Below are 24,579 nucleotides of genomic sequence, written 5' to 3' on the forward strand. Positions count from 1 at the left end.
CTGGTTTTGTTTTACTTCTATGTCCGTTTTAGGGAGGAAACGATCATAACTGCAGGCCAAGCTGATGCATGCTGAGGCCTGGACGATGACTTCTTGGTGAGACTCCTCATCTCACCATGTAATCACATTGTTTTAAACTCCTGGACACCCTCCTAAAGGGATTTGGAGATCACCTGCACAGAACATTAGCGCAACAAAGGGTGCTGAGTGTCACCAGAGACTTTGAAGTCAATTACCTGCAACATCAAGGAGTGGAAAACTCATTCTTAGCTCTTTGTGATGTACATGTGTTTTCTGTTTTTTTGTTTTTTTGTTTTTTTATTGCATCCAGTAACAATTCGACGGAGTTTTTTAAAACTATTTAGAAGTGCTTTGGGACAACTGGAGTAAATTCAAGCCCACGCTCTGCCTCAGTGGTTTGGTTTGAGGGACTGTGTTTACACTCTCAGTAATCAGTGCAGCAAGATAGATGTGTTCCTCAGATAAGTGTTTCCCTTGATGAGGCCCCTACCTAACCACAAAGCTTTTATTGCCAGAGATGGATGATGACCTGTAATTACCTCTTTTCTCACTCCTATGTATTTAGGTCCTTCCCCAGGCACTTGTGGTCTTGCTGTTTACCTTTTTTTCTCATTGCTTTGTGGGGGTTTGACCCAACCTTCAACAGCAAGTGCACTTTTTTTTGTTGTTCTTGTTTGTTCATAGGAAGCTGGTATGAGTGGAAGTTGGTTTGCATTTCCGGTTGAAAGGAAAGGTATATTTGTAATTGTGTTTAAAGAATAAAAAAAATCCACAAAACTTTTGCTTAAGATATTGACAGTTGGCAGTTTTGGGATACGGCAATATTGGCAAATGTTTTTTTCTTACACTCGCTTCACATTTCTTTATGACCTTCATTCTCAAAAGCCTACAATTTGGAGTCAAAAGTAGCAGCTACATGTTCTCTTACATGAATACACTAACAATTAATTCACAATCACACTCTAAAGTTAAGATTTCCATTGCGTTAAGTCATGTTTTACTACAAAGGACGGGTACAGGTGACTTCATAGTCAAAGAATCCCCTGCCTGATAGGTATTTTCAGGGTCTTGGTGAGAGATTTTGGGATGTGTGAAGAATTCATGGTCTCCCCATAGTGATTGTGACAAGGTGATACATCATGAAAGGTTTTGACCGTGGATAAAATGTCCACAGTATGATCCTAGTGGTTTAATACTGTGCTGATGGCAGTAGAAGTATATCCTTGACTTGGGATTTGTGAGCAGCGGTCCTCCACGTTCCCAGTTGTGGCAATGGTACACCTAAATGATTGTAGACCATTTAGAGTTGATGTGATCATTCATTGCAATTTGTAAAACCTTTAAATGGAATAAAAAGGAAATTCATAGCTTATGGCCGAAATCTAAACCCCTGTCATATAAGCATGGTGTGTAGAAATCTTAACTTTACGCACTACTCTCCAGTGTTTCTAGTTATTTTTAAGCCTTTAGTTTTTTCTTTTTTTTTTTTAGATCATGTTCAAAAGCGTTTCAGAACAGCCATGCAAACCGAAGCAACAAAAGCCCCCAGCCAGCTACAAGGCCTGTTGAATGAGACAAAAAGACAAGCAAACCAAGTTTTCTTTGTTGTCTGTTGTTTTTATTTTATTATTGACTTTGCCATGCTGATGTTCCTATATGCTGAAGAGCTTCATAGCCTTCTGAAAGCCTGTCTCATCTTGAAGCATGTTTTCTTTTTGCTCTGTTCTCCTGTTTGTAGTCTGATGTGCCAAAAAAAAAAAAAAACCCAACCCTGTTCCCTCATGTCACCTGAACAGAGGGATGGATTCATGTTTATCTCTCTATGACGTCTCCTCCTCTTTTACTCAGTTCATATTTACTCTTCTCCTCAACATCAAAGCCTCCCTCTCTCCTGTCTGCAAAGCTTAAACCCCTTTCAGAAAGGTTCTAATGAGGCTGTTTTCTTTCGCTTTGTTTATTGTTGTGAGCAGAAAGAACAATGGAAGGACTCCACGCTGACAACTAAAGCTCCAAGTGTTGAATAATTTATCCTTCCATGGATGGTGGGCTTCTACAGAAAAGCAAACCTCATAATTTCCCTGTCTCAAAAAAAAAAAAAACAACTAAATATATCTATATAAATCACAATACCTATGATTTACTGTTCCAACCCTCCAGGGTGCTGCTAATTTATCTGCAGCCGACGTAAGGAGGAGGTTCTCCCTCCCTCTGTGGGGCACAAGGAAGAACATGGAACATGTAGGATAGCATGGTGGGCACGCTATGCGAGGAATGTGAGGCTCATGTTGGAACTGGAACTCCTGAAAGGCCCTGTTCTTTCCATGCTTCTGAGACAGCTCAGACCCCACTTTGGCGTGGCGCCCAACGCCCAGCCCCATCCATATCTGCCTCTTGATCAATGTGCCTCCTTGTGCCTTCAAGCTCTTGTGTTCAGGAACATGAGTCACCAGCAGCATGTGCTCAACAAAAGCTCCTGAGCTTCTCTGGGGCCTTCTGCAGAACGACCAATGCGAACGCAAAGCATGACTGCGCCCATTCTTTACACACTGATATCTGCATCTCCTGCTGGATTGCATGCACAGCACTTGGGATGGATTTCCAAACCACTAAAACTAAGAATCTTAATCCTCTGACTCCCTTCATAATACATATGAAGCAAATTGTGGATATAGCTGTAAATGTTAGGAGAGTGTAAAACATGAATTACCAGCCTCAAAACTGGTTACAGAAAGAAATGTTTTCTCTCATGTGTTTTATTGATGGTTTCATAAGACACTCAGAAAACGCAGCTGCAAGGAGAATTGGGCAAATTTTTGTTTGCCGACTTCTCTGAGCTGAATAATAGCATCAATAAACCAAAAAAGGAGGACAGAACAGAATATTGGATCATGGCTTCAGTGGGAGCTCAGTCAGAAATCCTCTAATTTCTTCACATTCTAATATTCTTCTCATGTATTGTACAGTATGATGTCTGATTTATCTTTCCTCCAGACTTGCATTTTTAAGTATTTACTTCTGATTATGTAATCCATGTTTCCCTCCCCATAGATTTTATTCACATTTTTGTGTTTTATCACAGCGTTGGTCTTAATTTTACTACTTCTCTTTCATGGACAGTAAAATTTAATATCTGGCTGTATGGGAGAATAACATTGCTAGGGGAAGACAACAAATGAAAAAAGAATAACATTAGGACTTTAAAAACAGTTTAAGTTAAATAGTGAAATTACTTTGGAAATACAAATTGCGTTAAAAGCAGTGGAATCCATATTTACCAGTTAAAAACACATTAAATAGGCATGTCTTTAATGTATTTTGTTGCTATTATTATAATTTTAGCACAATGTCCTACATGAAAGCACATATTTTAAAGAAAACAATATAACAGAATAATTTTGCCCAATTTCACCAGCTTGTTTTAAGGACAATTGAGATTCATTAAATTTGTTGGTGCATTTCAGACTTCAAGTAAACTGTTTCCCATCTACATTTAGATTGATACAAATAAGATAAAGAGCACAACTGCTACAAAATTGGTATGTAATAGTAGGAAATGCCTTTATTATGAATATTATGTGCAAATTCATCAGAGTTGATCTCCTGTTTTCTGTCTTACTTTAGCCTAGTGTTTTAAAAATGCTTGTTGACAGAGTCCAAAATTATGATCAGATTTTTCAGGAAAATCAAGTCCTCCCATATCATTAAAGTGTTTTTTGCTTCTGATTCACTTCTATTGATACAAGTTTGTGTAGACAGAGGGGGTGGCATCAGATTTTATATTTCTAGCACTTCCTCTGCAGCCCTGACTTAAAACCAAAACAACCCATAAGGCCTTGTTAGGGACATGTTTGGATGGTTAGGCAACAGCGACCCAAACATTTAGCTGGATAGATGGTAGGATCAGTGACTCGTGTGCTAATTACACCATTAGGGACTTTTAATGGCCCTATTAGTGTGATTGTTCTGACTACAATTTATAAGTTACTTCCAGCCATTTTCAGAACTGAAGAAGCTTTTTGTATGAGAGGCGAAGAAGTATCTTCAAGAAATAAGAGAAAAAGTTTTGTTTCATTCTGCTTAAGCAATTAGGATTACCATGCTAATAATAAAAACCATAAATCCTACATAAAAAGTTATCAGGGCGAAAGAAGACAGGGAAAACAAAACTGATTCATCCAAGCAACAACTTTACATTGGTGTAGCTTCATACAAGACATGACTATCCTAATTGCTTAAATGGGAAGCAGCTGGACTTCTCTTGTTTCTTAATGACGTTCCACCTCGTAACCGAAAGGCTTTTTCAGTTCTGAACATGGTTCGGGAGAATCAGATATGGTTTGTAGTCAGCACAATCACACTAATAGGGCTGGGAATGTCTCATAATTGGGTAACCTTACCCTCAATTTGTATGGCCATACAGTTTAGAAAGAATGCCATAGATTGATGTATGAGAAAATATCATGGAAGTTTGCACAGAAACCATCTTGATTTACACTTTGGATGCAGAAAGTACTTTTGCGTTTCTCCTTGACTTTCTTACTTTCTAAAGCTAACTTACCCTAATCTTTTTTCCTTTCCTTGTTTTCCATCATCTTATTGTGTTAAATTAACTGTGTCATTACAATACATGTTCCTCTTATCAAAATAAAAGGATTTCCTGTTTGGTTCGTGCAAATCATTCCTTCAGCTCTTAAGATTCCCTCTCAGTTACTGACTACACTACACTTGATTCTTGATTTTGTCATTTTTAAACATTCCTTGGGACGTGTTTACTCTTTGTGCTTTTTAGTTTCCTAGAAATGTCCACACGATGAGTGGACATTTCTCCAAATATAGCAGAATATGGTGACAGAGCAGATAAACATAATTAATTAACTGATCAGTGTTAAGTCCTTAAAAACTACCGTATTTTCCGCACTATAAGGCGCACCGGATTATAAGGCGCACCTTCAATGAATGGCCTATTTTAGGACTTTTTTCATACATTAGGCGCACCGCATTATAAGGCGCATAGAATAGACGCTTCATACTCTATTATTACACATCCACATTAATAAAGAAATGGTCCCCGAGTACTTTATATAGTAGGCTGGCCCAGTCGTTGTTTCACTCACGGTGTTGGTGTTGCGATATTATGCCCAACTGCTTTCTGGGTAACACAGACCAACCGACACGCTGCCGCTGCAGTCTCTGTCTCTCTTCCCCTGCCCCTCCCCCCCTTTAAATGTATTATCAAACTTTATTAACAAACCAGTGTTCTGACAACTATCCCAGCATGCACCGCGCACTACTTCTTCTACGGGGGAAAAAGAAGTTGGCGGCTGCTTACAGTAGTGGACCAACTACGTACGCAGCCTACTGCATGTCTGTGTAAACATGACGTCTTTCATTTCGATCTGAGTTAATTAGCGTAGCATTTCTGCCGGATTTTCACAACATATCAGCCACGACAATGGACAGGGGAACCAACAAGTTCATGTCATCTTTTTTGGACGACATCAAGGTGTTTGAGCCACTGGATGCCTCCAACATTGTGCGCGTCACAGCTAAAAGCTACCGATAGTTGAGGAAAACAGCAGATCCTCACACCCTCAGCATAAATATAGCTGTGGACAAGATCACTGATGCCTATTGTTCTTGCAAGGCTGGGTAAGTCGGCATTCATGGTTTTGATGGTCCACAATGTACATTAGCATATGTTTACTACTGTAGCTTGTGTTTGTGAGACGGTCACGCACGTGGTAGCTGCACTGTGACCTAAAATGAGCATTAGCCAATGAAACGCGGCCCCTGTGGTAAGGTCCGTTGCTGGACCTGTTGTGGCTCAATATTGGTCCATATATAAGGCGCACCGGATTATAAGGCGCACTGTCGGCTTTTGAGGAAATTGAAGGTTTTTAGGTGCGTCTTATAGTGCGGAAAATACGGTAAATAAAAAGCTTTTGCATTCATTTGTGAATTCAACATTAACAGGTCTTTGTTAGTTATCTTGAAACGTAAATATATGTTTATTTTTAATATTTGTAATCTTTTTGATCAATTTTCAAACTTTTAAACTTGAAACAACTAATAACAGTTTTTGTATGCTAAATTGAATGTTACCAAACACATTTTGAACATCCATGTGTTAGATTAGGCTAAAATTCAAACTTTTACTTCAATGCAGTGCAGACATATTATTTGGCATGCATTTGATAATAAAAGATTTATTTATGTGGTCATGGGAGGCTCCAAACCTGACTTGGACTTGGGGCAAGAGACTTGATTCTTCAATTGGACTTTGGATAAATGACTTGTGAACATTTCTGATGCATTTATTGTTCACCCAACAAAACAGTTGGTTACTGATTCTGCGATATTCTTACGTAAGTCTCAATGTTATCTGACAAATTACAGCAGCTGGCAAGTTTCTCTCTTTGTTAAATTATTCAGTGACACTGTGCTGTTTAGGGTCTGTTCACTCGTACAGGTTTGGGTTTAATTAAAATTAACTGTGAGCCAACTGGTCTCTCAAATGAGCACTTTTTTCTAACAAGATAAATTTTAAGGTTGATTCTACTTTTTTCAGTGTAGAACCGATGTAAGCTGCTACAGCGTGGAAAAGGTTCAGGAGCCACAGGTTCCTACTAGCATATTCACTTGTGTTTGCAATACAAAATCAACTGGTTTTGTTTAATTTTTTCTGTACAATTCCAGCATGTTCCAAAACAGAGGTTGATTGTTGAAAAGGACAGAAAGCACCTTTGCTATGTTCTGTCTAGTCTTCCTGTTATCTGCAGAAAATCTTGCTCTCTCTTGTTTCCAACCTGAATGAACTCCAGTAACCAGTTTTAAAAATGTACTTTTTTAATAATTTCTTACATCCCTGAGCTTCACTTGAGTTTATTTCTAAAAACTTTAACGATTCTGAAAACAGCCAACTTTGAGTTTTCTTCCCAGAATAACAAGTTCAACATTAAAGAGTAGGACTGAGAGATTTTTGTTTGTTTTGAAGTTTTAATTTTTGGAAAATCTGGATTTCTTGTCATCAGTGCACCCATTGGGTTTCCATAGCAGAGAGTGATGTTGGCCATCTCAAGATCTACCACCTTGCTTGAGAAGTGAGTTTAACAGCTTCTTTTTTTTCCCCCAGACTTTGAATTCAGGTAAACTCACAGAAAGTGTGATGTAATTTTTCTTTAAGGAAAAATAATCTGATATTTTATTTTTAAGCCACATCACCCAGCCCCACTAAAGAGTTTTGTCAGCACCACCTGGTTGTTCATATATCAACATTTTTCAGTTTCCGACTAGCCGCTCACCGGTCAAGGCCTCTCAGGCTAAAACTTGTACATTTTTGGCTCCATTATAATGGAAACTGATATCTCCCAACTCCCACTGTCCAGCTCTATCTCTTCCTCTTCCCGTCTCGCTCCGTGTGTGCTGTCCAAACACACATGGCTGTGCGGTATTCCGCACCTCCGTGGGAGAAAACAATGGGGGTAATTTGCGGCCGTGAATGGCGCTGTATCTAGAGTATTTGGCAGTCTGGTTCCTGTGTGGGTCTCGGCGAACAGTCAGGCCTTTGGAGCGGACATCAGCTGTAGGACGTCAGAGGATATTTATCTGGGTGAGAGGAGAGGTTGCAGTCAAGAGTCGTCGTTTGAGACAGGAGGATTAGATGAATGAGATTGAGAAAGATGTTTGTTATTTGAAGCTTGGACATCTAAAATGTTTAGCAATGAGGCTTTTAAGGGTTAAGCAGAATTGGGCGAGTTGCCTTGTTTGATTTTAGGTAGTACCTAAAGATGAAAAGAGGATTAAGTATGTAAGAAAAGGAAGTTTGTGTTTTGCAAGTAAAGATCTGTTTTTGATACCTTGGATTAAGAAAATTATACAAGAGTGCTTACACTGCACACACTGAGCAGCTTTATTGAGGATACAGTCTTTGGTGTACTATTTGTTGACATCGTGAACAGCTTGGCAAAGAGCTAAAGTAGGAAACGGTTTTAGTTGTCAGCTCATTCGTGATCTTGGCTTGGAACGGTGGCACTCGGAGGGGTTAACAGCTGAATAAATGAAGACATGGGACAAATAGCAGTGTGTCGCTTTCAAGGTGAGTGGAAAATAAGCGTGTTCAGTCGTGCTGACTGATGTAGACTGTGATGCTGTTGGAAGGAGAGACATGCAGATGCTTTCTCCTGGCATACCTTCTTGTTTTCATGGTTGTCAGTTCGAATACCAAAGAGCCGTGAGACGCTAACATTGCAAATGAGGTGGAATATTTTGTTTCTGTGAGGCAGAGTCATTTGTTTAAGGAATCATTTGGCTGTCATGATGGAGTCAGACGCACCGAGAGAGGGGAAGGGTGAGGAAAGCTCTCCATCCTGTCAGGGCTGTCATGATAAGAAGTGATGATGAGGAGGGGGGGAGACTTAAGGGAAAAAGAAACACACACACACACACACACACACACACACACAGACATGAGGTTGGAAGGATTTCTGGTGAGCTCAGGTGAAATAACAAACTTTGTACCAAAAACACTTATTGTCTTTTTCTGTACCCCCTTTCTCCCTCCACATCCCTTTCTCTGTCATTTTTCCAGAGTTGCTGGGCTCCAACAAGAGACTCAACATCAATTACCAGGACTCAGACGGGTAAGAGAAAAGTTCCAGTTGTTGTGTAGATAAGGCAGGCAAAAGAAAGAAAATACTACTCTACATGTGACCGCCTGCTGTTTGTTTGCAGTCTTCAATCCGTGACTCACGAAGCGCACACAAGTACTGACATAGATTGCTGCTCAGAGTCATTACTGTAACCCCAGGGGAGGAAATTACTAGGTACTGACTTGTGTGTAGCTCACCACATCTGTCAAATATTTAGAAGTGACTGAAATGTACTGTTTCTGGTCCTACATAATGTACAGTAAGTGGAAAGTTGCATTAACTTGCAAATGAAAAAAAAAGAGAAGCTGAGCAGGAAGTTTATAGAAAAACAGTAGGATGGTAAAGGTAACTTCACAAAGGGCATCCACAGTCTCATTTGTTTTTGCCATTTGTTCTTTGGGTGCAGTGATCTGTATAGTTGGTCCTCTTCAATATGGCCATAAACCGCTGCAGTGTTGATTAATATGCACTATTTTGATAAGGTACCCCAACCCTGTCCAGTGGGATGTTCTTGTCATACTACTAGCCTTCAGGGTGGTTTAGGTTGATTTTTTTTTCTCATCAGTATTAAACTTTTCTGTGTTTTTACCCCCTACTAAGTTGAAATCGGCAGGTTCGTGGCATTGAACGAAACACGGCCTTTGAAGATTTTCTTTGTTCTCTAAGCCTCTCTCTCACAGATGTGCTTCGGTTCTGCAGTCAGCGTCATTAAGATCCGCATGTGTCTTCTAGGACAGCATTTTGGACCCTCAAGCTCAGCCCACGCAAAGTCTCTCTGGGTCTAACATTTGACACTATTCGTCTCAAACCCCCCCCTCAAGATCTTTTCAGAAATTGAAATGGCTCTTACTGCGTACAGCCGTTGCAGAGACGGAGCACAGCAAGACGCCATGTGTTCAGTCCAGCAAACCTGAAAAGACAGAAAGCCTTTATGCCTTTGCCATCAGTGGGTGATCACAGTGTGAAAGCCTGACAGAAAAGGTTTTTATTTATTTATTTCAAATTTATTGGAGCTGAGAAAAGACATAAAAGAATGTTACATTCATAAGAAACCATTGTTCTGCCTATAGGCCTTTCCACCAAGGGTTAATTTGCAGACTCAGTACCTGGTTAGGCTTTTAGAAGTAAACCTCTAAAACTAGAAACGACACAAATAAGCAATTTTATGCAGAGGTTTTGACTTTATATAGCTAAAAATGTTAAACATTTGACAAAATGAACAACAACCTGTTTAAGTTTCAATACAGTTTTTGATTTATTATTGTGCTCTTGCTCCTATTTCCTCTGTTTATATTCTTAAATCCTGGTTTCCGTCCACCAGCATGAATGTGAATCATTGTAACTTCTTCTCTCTTTAAACGTCATTATTCGTCCTGAATGCACTGAGTGTCTTGATCTTTAGTGTTAATTCTGTATTACAAATTCAGGACGTTTCCTTAGGGACTAGAAAGGAACTCTGAAATCACCAAACATGCCAAAATGGCTCAGTTGGGAAGTGGTAGCTTTATTAGTGCTTATGAATTCAGAATGGATCCTGCACTCCTTGTTTTTACACAATAGTATTTTTGGAAACATATTTTCGAATTTCAGCTCTCTTAGTAAGAAATAAGAAAATCTGTGTCGAGGAAGAAGGTTATCTAATAAGACAATCCATCTCAAATGCAAGCCATGGGCCGATTTGTTTTGGATTTTGTACAATGTAACTATGTTGACTGATAACTCCTGCATGTGTCTGCATGCAGCGTGCACATAGCGTGTGGGAGGTGGCACACAATGGAGGTGTTGACATCAAGCTGTCCATCAGCGAAGGAACTGCTGTGTGGTTGGGTGGTAGGTAGGAAGGAAGGGACTACCTGTGAAAGATGAGATCACTGGTAAGGCGAGAAGAGGATTGTGAAGCGTGAGTAAACAGCTGGCTGTCACTAAGTCAACGCCATCACAGTGACACGTATTCAGCACATGTCAGTGAGAAGTTTCGGTAACAGGTGGTGAGATGTGGTTGACGTGTATTTGAGAGAAGAGAGAAAGCAGAAAAAGTAAGCACTAAACTCATCAGTTCCTCAATTTTCATGGATGTTCAAGTGGATATAAGTTTTATCTGTCTGAAACCAATAGAAGGTTTCCTTGGCTGTGTGTTTGGGATCAATATCCCACTGAAAAATCTATTTTATGCTATTTTTCTGCAGTTTGCTAGTGCCAAAGCCTCGAATAGTCATTTACTGTAAAGTTCCTGGTTCTTTGAGAGTCATGAGCAGTTCCATTTCTGCTGTATAATGTGTGCAATGACATCCAAAGAGTTAAAAGTTTTTTGTGTACAACATCACGCTTCACAAGCTTCAACATGTTCTTTCTTCAGCAGTGAAGTTTTGTGCTGAGCCTGCTAACTCTGTGTGTTTTTGAGAATCTTTGAGTGGTTCTTGGTTCTAGAGGGAAAAAAATGCTAAGAAATCTCAAGTGATTTACACAGCATCAAAGAGGCTGAAAGGCACATTAGATTGTAGATTAATTTTAGTAGAACGATGGTCTTTCTCCTTTTGCTGCATGAACCCAACAGTAATCATCATAAAATTCACGTCTTCTGTAATAAATGTCATCAGTATGTTTTGAACAGGTCTTGACAGAGCTATTTGTACTTACCGGACTTGGTAAAAACAAACATTTCTGGGCCATGAATAAGATGAATCAGCTGATATTTTTTGACACTCTTATGGATTTGCACATACTTTTGTAAATACTGATTACAGTTTCCTGGGTTTCTAGAGCCTTTATGCTTTCTGAGGTCATCCCCATTTTTTCACATGTTTAAGTCTTTTTCTTCGTACATTTTAATTTCTTATACGTAACTTAATTTGTCATAAATTTTGTTGTAACAAACATGTGGAGAGAATCGTTTCTTATCAAAAGCCCAACTGGAAATATAATTATCAAGACAATGTTGATGTGTTACTTGCTTTCTTTCTCACGCTGCAAGTGATGTGAGAGGACTCATCCATGTAGCCAGTTTGCTGGAGACAATGTTTCCAAAATGTTAAGCCAGCTGGCAGTCTTTCAGATCAACAGAGTATCAGAATCTGTAGCTTGTTCAGTTCAGCTCAACATCAGAAAGACTAGAAAAGGGGAAGTGTTCATGGACAAAAGAAACTTGCAAATGGTGAGTCTTGGCGGCTTTCGTATGCAATGAAACCAGTTTTACTTTTGGAGCTGAATGATGGGGTGCAGTTGTTGCCATAAGTGTGTTGCAACAAGTAGATTCTAGGTTTGAATCTTGGGCATTTTTGGTTGGAGTTTCTATGCTTGCCCCAATGCAAGCATGGGTTATCTCATCTGTAACTTTCTCTCACAGTAGAGAGTAATGCATGTAAAATGAATTAGTCTCTCTAAATTGGCACATCTTGAGGGGTGAGTGTTTGTTCATGCCTCCAAAACAAATCCAGCAAACATTAAAAGTTGAAAGTGGACGGTTGGATTAGTTAGTTGGAGTTTGTCTGGCAGGCCCAATCTACGTCTAGGCTGATCTTTTGTTCCCACAGGGGAAAACTAGCCTTCCTACTCCCTCCTGCTCTCTCAAGCAACTGTCTCTGAAATAACTTTTGTCTGTCTTCCTTTAGAGGAGGATCTTACAACTCCATAAAGGTTTAGCCAGAATAATGGTAAAGCGCAAATTCCTTTTCTGTTCGACCTCTTCTAAAGATGAGGACATACACTCTTGGAAGACACATTCTTCAAAACTGCCTCTGCATTTAGATCCATTCAGTGTAATTTACAAATTCTCTCATCTCCTATTTCTCTCCTCCTTCTGTCTGCTCTTTTTGTTTGTTACCCACAGCTTCTCTGCGCTGCACCATGCTGCTCTGACGGGCACCACCGAGCTGCTGTCGCTGCTGTTGGACTCCCAAGCCACAGTGGACATCAAGGACATCAACGGTATAAAAACGACAGAACAACCTCGCCGGCCAACAAGTCACCGATTTTAGAGAGACATCCGTTTAAATACATAAAGTTCAGTTTTTCAAAGTCAGAGGGGGATTAAGCTGAGCCTGAAACTTCTTCATCAGCTCTGAGGCTCTGCTGAAAGTGTGTTTAACTGAAATGAAAAAAAAAAAATTTAAATCTTAATCGCTTTGAAGTTTGCGTCCCACAAAGTGACAGCAGATTCACGGTAAGTATTCTCTCACTTCCAAGAAGAAGCGATACAGTGGGATTTAGAGCTGCAGCCCTGAAGCATGTAAGGCTCATGAGAACGAGCGTGTCGCCTCTCAGGTCAGCTATATATTCCTGAAGAACTCTGTGAAATGTTGAATTTAACTTCCAGCGCCTGCAGTGTTGGGCATCCTGAATGTAATTGATATTCAATACATGGAAGCCCGTCTGCGATCAAAAGTGAGGCCTTACGAAAGAGTTATGGGGGATTAGAGGTTGAGACTCCATTCCAAAGACTGCTTGATTTGTAAATTTTGATGTTCAAATCCTCTATTTATGGCATGAACAGAATGATCAGGCATTTATTGCAGTTCCAACATCTTAGAAGCTGCAGCCATGCACTGTGATCAGAATTCGTATTACTTGCGAGGAAACGGACGCCGTTTCCTCTGAATCTAAAGAGAAAAAGGATCGTCCAGACGATCAAGAAGCCAGATACTTGTCATTTGTATGGGTTTCTCTGTGTGACCTTGATAAAACTCATTTCCACTTCAGTGGAAGTTGATGCAAAAAGAGAAGAATACAGAGCAACGTGTTCTACCTCAGAGATTGCATATTTTGCCAAAGGAGCCGTACGTTTCTCCCAAATTACTGTGCACTTCTTGCTGTAAAGTGTAAGAATGATTTCTACGTGTTATTGCTTTTTAAAGCAGAAGTGGATTCATCTAAACAATAAAATGGTGCTTAAGACATAAAATACCTTCATTTATTCCACTTTCCAAATGAGAATTTTTAAATTTTGTGGATAAAAGCAATTTTTTAAAATGATATTCGCCGCTGTCGTCCACAGGCATGCGTCCGCTCCACTATGCAGCGTGGCAGGGAAAGCCCGACTCTGTTTTACTGCTGCTGAGAGGAGCGGCTTCAGTCAACGCTCCTTCCCATGACGGGCAGATACCCTTACATCTCTCTGCGCAGTACGGACACTACGAGGTGGTGAGTTCAAAAGACACACACACACATACGCACGCAAACACACACACACACACACACCCCTACACACACACACACACACACACACACACACACACACACACACACACACTGGTTCAAGGCATTACCAGTCATCCCATTTCGCTGAAACTTAAACCCATTGTGTCTTTGGCTGGTATTGTTCAACAACAATACTAGTAACTCCATTGTTGCACACAATGACTACACACATTTCTTTCTTTCAGTGACATATGTTTTCCTCCCACAACACACACACACATGATTTCATATTCCTAACCCTTATTGTATTGACTTCTTATTATCTCTATGCCAAAGCTGTCGACTTTCCTTCAATTTTGGATTCTTGGTTTTTTCATTGTACTTTTTTTCATAATTCTTTCACTTTTATGAACACTCAGCATATCTGTCTATTTCCTGTTGAGTTATTCTAGTTTCTAAACTATAAGGCCTTCCTTGGCCACCAACCTGGATATGATGCACCTTTCCAGACAAAACACCAAATATGACAAATATGATTACAGACCCTTCGTATAACTTTAGGTAATACTTTTAGGTTTTCTATTCCCAAAATATTTTTCATAATCATTTTTAATCTTATTCTTCTAAATTTTTGTATCTTTTATCTCCATTTCTATCTAATATCCTACATTCTGATTATTCGTATTTTTAATTTACTTTTAATGCTCTGTAGATTTTTGCATCTTTATTAGGTCAAATTTTGATATTATCTATTTTTTTTAATCCGTCTTTAATTTTTCAGTTTTTTACATTTCTTTTGTGTGGCACCTTGGGATCAGATCCCAACAAGACCTTTCAAACCAAACAAAATAATTATCTGCTTTCCATTCTGCTAAAATTAATAGACCTACAGTGCAGTACCAGGATGCATCAAAATCTTCATTCACATATTAGCTCTAATACTTGTCCCTTACCTAAAAATAACATTCCACCTTTATTAGGACCAGGTGTTGGTTCTCATGAGGAATAGTCCAATGAAGCCAGGTGATTATACCAGAAAGGTTCAAAGAGGTAACTCGGACCATATGTGCAAACACTTGTCCACCTGTAACTCGACCCCCTTTGAGATACGACCTCGTTAGCAGAGCAGCACAAAACTGACAATCCATCTCAGGATCCACACAGCAGCTATCATATGTTCCTCCCCTCTTGGTGGAAGGCGAAGCATGTAGAGGACGACTGGTGTGTGAGTGTGTATTTTACATGAGGTGCTGTACTGCTCACAGGGTGTTGCGCTCTCTCCCTTTCGCCCTCAGTCTGAGATGCTGCTGCAGCACCAATCTAATCCCTGCCTCATGAACAAGGCGAAGAAGACTCCTCTGGATTTGGCCTGCGAGTTTGGCCGACTCAAGGTACCGGACTATTTGTGTCGTTTTCCTTATCTGTCTCTGGCGACCACTTTGGTCGTTGGATTAAAACACATCACTCCACTTGGTGATAGCGTCACAGATTGACATCAAGTTGGTTCCCAACCCAGCCCTTTGCATCGTCACGCTTCTTGACCTCGTTTGAAGAGATTTAGACTCTTAATCCAGTTATCTGCTTGTGAAAACACTCTTTTCTCCTTATGTATGAATGAGGGCGCCTTATGTCTAACATGAGCCAGAGGTTAGAATGAAGTGACTCTGGTCAGCTAAGCCTGTTTGAGTGAAAGGGCCTTAGTGGCTCTTTTGTACATTGTAATGTTCAGAAAGTTGCACTTTGGGGCATAATTTACTGTTTCTCTGCCACATCCGCCAAATAAACCAGCCTATGAGATGTTTTGCTTGCACTAAAAGTCAAAATTAGACACACTTTTTATGCCTGTTTAATGCTCTCTCAACTAGCCTAAGTTTGCAGTTAAGCTGTGAAAGAAAAGAGGGCTTTGGGCTGTTTTTACCACATACATACCGTCTTGTGACAGCTGCTGGGCAGTGGATAAGCCCCAATGTGCAAGTTAATCTCTTTCTATATAAGTTGTCATTTACAGTGATGTACACGGGGACGCATGGGTTTTCATATATGTACATCATTTATGCATTGCTTATGTCATAATTCCTTTCCTAAATCTGCTGGTAAGAACGTCATCTTCAGACTGATTTCTGTTTAGGTGGCTCAGCTGCTGCTCAGCAGTAACATGGTGTCAGCGCTCTTAGAAGGAGAGCGAGGGAACGACAGTCTGGATTCCCCCTCCACCACTCCCCTCCACCTGGCAGCCAGGAACGGACACAAAGACGTCATCAAGTGAGAGAAGCACATTTTCTGTAGCAGCTCTGTCCTTGGCAGAGTCGAGGGGGCTGCTGTCTTTCTCTTGGTGGTCTTTAGGCAAGAGGCAGGGTACACCCTTCAATTTAAAGTGGTCAATTTAAACCAACCCACCCAGTGAACCAATATGCGTGCACCATTGTGTGGCCCATAATTCAGGGATGTTCTCCGCTTTATGTTTCTGTTTGGGTCATAAATATATGGACCCTGCCAGGCTTGAAAGGAGGGAAAAGGCAACTTTAGGGTTCAGGGTGCATTCACACCAACCCTGTTTAGTTCACTTTATTTTAGTCTGTTTGTCAAGAAAGCCTCTTTCAACAAGCCTTACATGTTCAGTATGTTTCTACTTGCACTTTCGTGACCATAACATTAAACATGTCAGTTTGCGTCTCATTCATTTTTTTTTGGATAAGAGGCAAAATGTCTTCAAGCAACAAGAAAAAAAAATCAGGTTCCTTCAACTGAAGCACTTAGGACTGGAATGCCCCGGTTTACTGAAAATACACACCAGTTTATTAATTTTTGCAATCCGACAAGATTGAGCAAGCATTTGCCGGAATGACAGAGTTGTTTTTTATTGTACCTTGTAAATCAGTAAGAATGTTTGTGCAATGAGGGTTCGGGGTGTTTGCTTGTGTAGTGGGCGATGCCCTCATCTGTTTTAGATTCTTCCCAGATCTAATGTACAGTGTAAATCAGTGATTTCTGACATTAATTGCAGTTAACGTTCAGAGTATTGGACTGCATGCAGTTTGATTTAGGATCCTTCAAATCTTGTTACTGCATGGCACACTGTGGGGAGTGAACATCTCCTTGAGTTATGACTATTTTTATCTAGACTCTATGAAAAGCCAACTGTAAAGTGCAGTCCTTCAACCTTGAAGTGCGTAAGCAGTGACTGATTAACTTTTTTTTCTGCATTCTCTATCAATTCACTGTTTCTGCATTGACTAAGCATTCTGTTTTTGAAAGCAGGGTGCCAGCCTTACACAATATACAACCCAGGAGTCTGTTTTGTTGTTTGCAATTGCCTCCACTAACTATGAGAAACAAGATTATGGTTTTCCTTGGTTTTTTGGGAGCAAATACCAACTCTAGGTTTGTGCTTAGGGTCAATGGGTCTTGGGGTGCTGCAGACAGTGGATCACAGAGTTCAGTCTTGGGCCACTCCAGATTCTGGTTGGCGTGCGGCTTGGGGTGTCCTCTTATTTCTGATGGGGGGTCGCCTCATGGGAGCCCTCGGCTCAACAGGTGGACTGGTGACCGAGGTGGCTGATAGGAGGTACAGGTGGGGTAGAATAGGGTTCAAGTTTAGGAGGGAGTCAAGGGATTTGGGAAGCTTTTTCATCCCCCCTCTGTTACCCTGAAATGAATTGACTGCTTGCAAAAACATGAACGAGTTTAACAGTAAATAAAGATTTGGCTCATTGTAAATCTTCTGCTATTTGTTCATGGCAGTCTGATGTCACCTCATGCCAAATCTAAAGCTGCACACCCTCATGTTCTGTTTTTCTCAGCTGACTTTACACTTTCTTTTTTAAACATATGCTTGTTTGTGTGTAAATATGTAGAATATGTATTCAGTTTGCCAAGTAACCCCACCCTGTCTGTTAGACAGTCTGCTGATGGCTCTCATCCTTCCTACATAAGCAAATGTTTTTGCAACACCATCTCCACTCTGACTCTCCTGGAAAGGAAAGTTCAGTAGCTGGGAATGAAAACAGAAAACCATCCATGAACTCTCTTAGTTGAGGGCAGATATAAATTCCTAATCAGGGTTCTGTGACAATTAGGTGATTCAACGCTCTCGTTGAATCACCTAATTGTTATCAGCTTTCTGCATCTGTTTAGAACCTAAGCTGAAGGTGGAACTCCTTTAAAGATCAATTACGCGTAGTGATGTATTTCAAATGTTTATTTCTGTTAGTTTTGATGACTATGTTTTACAACTAATACAGTAATCTTCACTGAAAAATCTGTATTACAGAAGCTGCCTTGGATACAGTACATAGTGCTGTATGCACTGGAAAGTTAAGTGGAAGCAACAAGTGTCGTAGAAAAACATGCACAAGAAAAAAAGGGATGGCCACAGTTTTGAGAGGCTTGTGAAGAAAAACTCATGTATCTTTTCCACAGGCGCAACAGTATGTATGTAACTGTAAAGACAATTCAAGGGCTTTAAGCAAGGTGATGCATCCGCCAGACAAGCTCAGTCAACAGAATAAGACATGCAGTTAATATATGATAAAAAGAGGTTCCAGATTTTTTTCTAATTTGTTCCCAGCACCATATAAGGTCAGTCTGATCTCTATTTTCACTTGCTGGATCACTTCCTTAATCTAGTCCGTACGAGAAGGTGGAGCTGAAGACTTATATAACAAAATCAGCGTCCTGGCCAACAGAGTTAAGAATGCTGTTAAGTCTTTATGAGCCACAGATAGATTAAGCAAAGCTGATGGTACCGCAAATAATTCAGAGCATTTGAAACAATTTGTTTTCCCAGTTACAGTGGACAGGGTATGTTATGTTTTTCAAACACCATGGCACAATACGGTATCCTGCAGTCTAACATAAAATCCTTTAGCAAAACTTTAAAACCTGCCTCGTCCTCCTTCTGCATCACTACCACCAGAATACCTACATTTGGACTTGAATGCGATGCTGTAAACGCTTGCAGCAGTCGAATGAATGATGTTTGCCTGCAGTCTCACGGTGACCGTTTCTGATTTCATTTCCCAGGTTGCTGCTTAAAGCCGGCATCGACATCAACAGAGCCACCAAAGCGGGGACCGCTCTGCATGAGGCCGCCCTCTACGGCAAGACGGAAGTAGTGCGGCTGCTGCTCGATGTAATGACTGTTAGAAGTCTCTGTCCACCTAACTTTGTGATTTGAAGAGGTAGACCGTTTGTTGCTCGGGAGAATAAAGTGGGTCTGACTTTGTTTGTGCGCAGGCAGGGATCAACGTGAACCTGCGCAATACGTACAACCAGACAGCTCTGGATATCGTCAACCAGTTCACCACTTCCACAGCCAGCAGAGACATCAAGCAGCTGCTTAGAGGTTTGTTTCTGCAAGGTCAACCTCCTGAGATGTCGCGCAGGGGGAATCACTGTAGTTCTGGTCCCTGCAGAAGCGTCCAGTTCTCTCCAAGTCCGAGCGGTGAAGGACTACTGGAACCTCCACGACCCCACTGCGCTCAACCTGCGTGCTGGAGACCTTATTATGGTAACTTTTTTTGCGTGTCTTTCGGTTGTGAAAATGGTCCGTGCGTAGCCGTCGCCTTGCAGCAATTTGTTTCCCACGCCGGGTTAAAGCCATAGCATGTCATTACATCATATTTGGGATACTTGCTGTGTTTTTATGACCACCAGGGTGGGGCCAAAGTTGAATTTAAAAATAATTCTGTTGACTTTTTAGCTTCCTCATCCCTCACTATTAGACTTTAGGTTCGTCACAGCTCAAACTACCTACATGCAAGTGGTAGCAGAAAGTCATGGCTAGAAGTTTCGACAGTGATAAAAACGTTTAGGCTTCACTTTTTTTTGTAAACTTGTTTTTTCATTATTGTGCCTTGTGATCAGATACATATTAATCCATTTCAAAGAGTTTTTATTTTCTTGAAAAGGGCAATGGTTACCTCCAAAGAAAAGCATGCAGGTATCATGGCTTTTTCCAAAACCATACCTGTTACTAATGTTGCAGCTGAATGAACTTTTTTTTTTGAATAATCAGGAACTATGACATTTCATGAGGAGCCAAGGGCATATTTTCCTCAAGAATGTTCCTGCAGAATAATGTTACCATAAGTGCAGAGCTTTGTCAGCATCAACATAAAGTTGAAGACAAGAGCAGCAGCACATAAATCACTTATGTCCAAGTAAACAAAAAAAACTGAAATTTTGCAGGAAGTACAAAGATGTTAGTTTCTTTCATAAACGCTCGTTATGTTTCTTTGTGAAATCATTTTTCTTGAGAAAACAAACAAGAGTGAGTGGTATCACAAGTCCTGACTTGTTCTTATAGGGAAGCGTTTTGATTCAATGTATGTGTCAGTGAGAGATCTGGAAAATTGTACATAGAGAAGCAAAAGAGAGGCAAAAGGTTTGGCTGGACCTCTCGGCGAAGTACGTCACAGTCCATATGTAAATCAAGTTAGCAAAATATCCACAAAAACACACAAAAAAATATATTTGTTTACCTCTGCCTTTTCTTAAAAAAAAAAGACGTGAAGTTAACTTTTTTAAAAAGCAGCTGGAGAAACAAACTAACAAACTGAAATCAACTCTGACTGAAAAAAATCAGTCAGGATCTGGTCCAGAAGTTGAGATCCAATGTTATGGAAAAGAATGGATGACAATGTAATAAATAGGATAGGAAAGTCATGAAATTGGTTTAATTGTTCTTAAGTGTACAAGAGAAACACAAAAGAACTCAAATTGTCACACAACAGTGTTTGTGTCTCTGCCAGAACCTCCGGCCTCGTCTGTAGTCAGGAGAAACTAGCGCCTGACAAATCAGAGTCCAAAATTTACAAAAGCAGCATTTTAAATAGTAACGGTGAGTTATCTATGAACTTTCCTTTCTAACCCTGGACATTCTAGACATGGTGTAGCTTTTCTCCTGCTGCTCTGCTCTGTGCTCTTGTAATCGGGGGGTGAAGGCCCTTGTTAGAACAGTTGTGTTTTTGGGATTTGTGTGGGATGTTTTGGGATAATTAAGTGAACTTTGAACAGGAGACCACAGCAGAGAGATGGGCTCAAACATGTCTAATTACCAGCTTGTTTCCCCCCCCAACACCTCCTACCGGGCCCCCACCTATATACAAAGACACTCACACACTCTCAACTCATGCATATGTGTGTTTATCTCGTTCTCGTTCTACGTATCGTTCTACTCCCCCGGTCGTGTTTGAACTAGACTGCAGCCGCCGACTGCCATGTAGGTTTGTTTTTGTTCCTTCCAGGTATGTTGTTGGCACTCTTGATGAATAGATTGTGTTTTTGCAGCTGACTGGCTTTCTCTTATTATCGCCTTAAGTGTTTTAGTGGAAGAGTCAGATGTTAATTCGAGCTGATGGAGTGCTGGCAGCGAATTGGATTCTTCTGACGCTTGAATCAATCAAGACGGGATACTTTGGCTCGTTCTTCTGTAATTTCTTTGTGAGCTGTTGTGCGACTAATGGCTGTTCTCAGAGACAGACTTGTCTTCTAACCGAAGCGTGCTGTCATTTGTTGCCGCCAGGTCCTGGAGCAGCACTCAGACGGCCGCTGGAAAGGCCACATCCATGACAGCCAGCGGGGGACCGACAGGGTGGGCTTCTTCCCGCCTTCGGTGGTGGAGGTCCTCAGCAGGAGAGCAGGTAGACAAGCATGTAGTGTGTACATGAATAAAGGTTTTGTAGATGTAATCCCATTAAGTATTCATACATGAGCTTTTTAACATAACAGCTGTCGTGAAGATGAAGTTTTCATGAATGTTTACGACTGTTGTCATGAAGTGTCATTCGGTAAATAATGACACTTTTAATGCAAAGTTTCATTAAAACTTGCATTAAAAGTGTCATTATTTACCAAATGACACTTCATGACAACAGTCGTATATATTCATGAAAAATTATGTTATATTTATGACAGTGTCATGTCAGTCTTATGAACATCCCGTCAAATAAAGTGTTACAGATTTTCCCCCCTTTTTCTTTTCTTAAAATAAAATTCTAACTGACAGAAAATATTTTCAAAAACTTGCTTTCATTTCAGTCATACCTTCTGGTTCTTGGTCTGACTACCAAGAACCATATAAATACGTTTGAAAAACAGCATGGTAGACCCTCAGTGGACAGATGTCACTCTCAACTATGGAAACCCCAGGAGTGCATTGGTGAAAAATAAAATACAGATTTCCCAAAAATTAACACTTCATAAACAAAAAATTTGATTAATCATTAAAATCACCTCAATTTGCATCCGACCCCCTTTAAAATCTAAGAAGTAACCTAATTAATCACCAGAGTTCACTTGTGTAATTTAATGTCAGTACAACTCTGGTGGCTGCTGTGAAGCCACCGATATTCATAAGTTGAGAGGTCGAGCGACCGCAACAGGCGCAGACGCACAGTTGCATATGCGCGAGCCGAAGCGATCCGACTCACACAGACACACATTGGTAGGATTACTGCTTCCCAGACAGCAAAGTGTCAGCTCAGTGCTAAAGCTCTCCCTCCCCCCCGCAGTCTCTGCTTGGAGATTGTGTGTGCAGTCGCTGTGCATACATCGCTCACACGTGAGGGGGGGAAGACATGAAAGTTCGACTCAGAAAAAGTCTTACAGGCACTTTGCATTTAGAGCAAACTCAGCTGAGTGTGTGAGCCCTGTGATGTTGGCGGGATCAGCACAAAAAGAGTCAGCGAGCTCCGTCTCTTTCTCTGCAACTTGTGATCTTACATTCCTATTCAGCGGCTTGTTATGTAACCCCAGAGAGGATTTGTCCTGATTTATGCTGTTGCATATACATGAGGAAATGTTCGAGCTCCAAACCTTTTCCCCCATGCACGCATTTCGTTCAGACCCGACCCCTCAACCTGCACGTGTCTCCCCTGTCCCTAGGGGGCGCTCTCTCCCGCCAAGGCTCAATGCCATCCCAGAGACCGCATCCTGCATCCAGACCTCCTCCCTCAGGCCCCGCCCCTCAGACTGACGACTCATACATCCTCGGCTATGATCCCGCAGGTACACACGTATATCGACAAGGCCTCTGAATGAGGGCGAATAATCAATAGACCACAATAAGGGGTCAGTTTGTTGCCTTTGCTGCTATTACACTGCCATATAAAATGTAACAATCTACCCACTTGAAATTAATAGATATGTAGAATTACATGTTTGCCTTTAGTGTAGGCCAAATTAAGTGTGGTGCAATGTGCTTTTTTGGTAATAATGTATCTATATTTTATAACACCTGGCTGCCATAAAAAATAAACAGATACAAAATGATAGCATAAAATACAAACACCTGGTGACCAAGAGAAATAACAAAATAGGGGTTTGAGGTAAACTATAAGGCCACTAAAGGTTGTTAACGGTTAACAATAACCTTTAGTGACATATTTTAAAATTTAGTTACATATACAAAAATTGCCCAGCATATTGAGTAAATCCTTTCATTCTGTTGGATTCAGATGTATTGTTTTTTATCAGGAATGGCCAGAAGGTGTTTTTGCTTTTATGGTTTTTCTTTGTTTTCTAAAAATTCATTCAGTTAAAATAATGAAACGCAGTATAAAGTTTTATTATACACATAAGATATTTCAAGCTTTCAAACTTAAAATACAGTATTTTATATCAGACCAATAAACAAAAAGGGTTTTTTATTACAGACATGTCAGCATGTTGAAAAGCACATCCGTGTACTGTATATACTCAATACCAGGGTTTCCCCCAGAGTTTTATAAGCCTGGCGGGCCACCAGGCTTGACTTGTGCCCCCACCAGGCTAAGAATTGTTTGTTTATTTGTTGTAGGGGTTTTTTTATACACCGGTTTCTGTAACCATTGATGATCTTTACTAGTCTACATGCTAACAACTTCAGCAAATAAAGTGATAAGTCACAAATAAAGGACCAACAAATTTTGGACACTTTAATTAGGACAAAATGCCTGAAACAGTTTTTTGTTTGCCTTTTTTAAGACTTTACAGTTGGTGTTTAGGTATTTCTAATAATATATTCCATTAACACATAATCATCTAGTAATATTTTCAAATTTCCTGTCAACTAACAAATTTTTAAGTCAAAAACATGGTGGGCTGCACGATGACTGCCCTGGCACTCATACCACCAGGCTTAGCAAGTCTTCTGTAGGAAACCCTGCATTACTGTATATATACTGTTTATACTGTTGGTGCTCCTTTTACATGAATTACTGGTTAAGTAACTGATTTCCATGTCCTGGATACATGAGAGGTTGGTGGCTTTTAACGCTCTGACTCCAGCTGCAGTCTGCACACTGAAAGATTCTCCTAACCCTTCAGTTCACTTTGCCTCCTAGACCTCTCAAAGCTTGTGCACCTTTTTTGCATCACACTGTTTCCTTACACACAACTTTCCATTATCATGTTTATGTGCAGACCTCTGATGACAACCAGCTTCTTTAGCAATTAACTATTGAGACTTACTTGTGGGAGATCTCAGTGTCTCCTTAAGTAAGACCACGGGGGGTCTGTTTCTCGCATGGGAAAGCTCAGAGGTTTAGTGGCTGAATTTTTCCTAGGGAAGGTCATTACATCTTCATAACACAACAAATCAATTTTTATTGGTCTGATGTAATGTTGCAATCCACAGTGAAAATTAATTTGAGGTTTTATGAGCTGCATTCCACAATCATCAAATGAAACTTTTTAAAATACTGGAACAAAGAAATGTTCAGATATTTCCTGACTTACTAGTATGGAACGGTAAGGTCCATCCAGGTCAGGTTTCTCTCATTACACAAAGTAAATC

General features: G+C 40.4%; 1 protein-coding gene across 1 annotated transcript in view; it reads left to right on the top strand.

Annotated features, from left to right (window-relative positions):
- caskin2a (CASK interacting protein 2a) overlaps nt 1-24,579 on the top strand; it is a 52,402-nt gene that overhangs the window by 15,243 nt on the left and 12,580 nt on the right. Inside the window, exons 3-12 of the mRNA XM_014970194.2 lie at nt 8,609-8,660; nt 12,496-12,593; nt 13,660-13,805; nt 15,098-15,193; nt 15,931-16,064; nt 18,825-18,933; nt 19,038-19,146; nt 19,217-19,311; nt 21,328-21,445; nt 22,689-22,811. Of these exons, the coding sequence (XP_014825680.2) occupies nt 8,609-8,660; nt 12,496-12,593; nt 13,660-13,805; nt 15,098-15,193; nt 15,931-16,064; nt 18,825-18,933; nt 19,038-19,146; nt 19,217-19,311; nt 21,328-21,445; nt 22,689-22,811 (1,080 nt within the window). The remainder of the gene's footprint in view (nt 1-8,608; nt 8,661-12,495; nt 12,594-13,659; nt 13,806-15,097; nt 15,194-15,930; nt 16,065-18,824; nt 18,934-19,037; nt 19,147-19,216; nt 19,312-21,327; nt 21,446-22,688; nt 22,812-24,579) is intronic.

This window comes from Poecilia mexicana, unplaced genomic scaffold (assembly GCF_051168715.1).
Source record: "Poecilia mexicana isolate PSO_F unplaced genomic scaffold, ASM5116871v1 scaffold_19, whole genome shotgun sequence".
Lineage (NCBI taxonomy): Eukaryota > Metazoa > Chordata > Actinopteri > Cyprinodontiformes > Poeciliidae > Poecilia > Poecilia mexicana.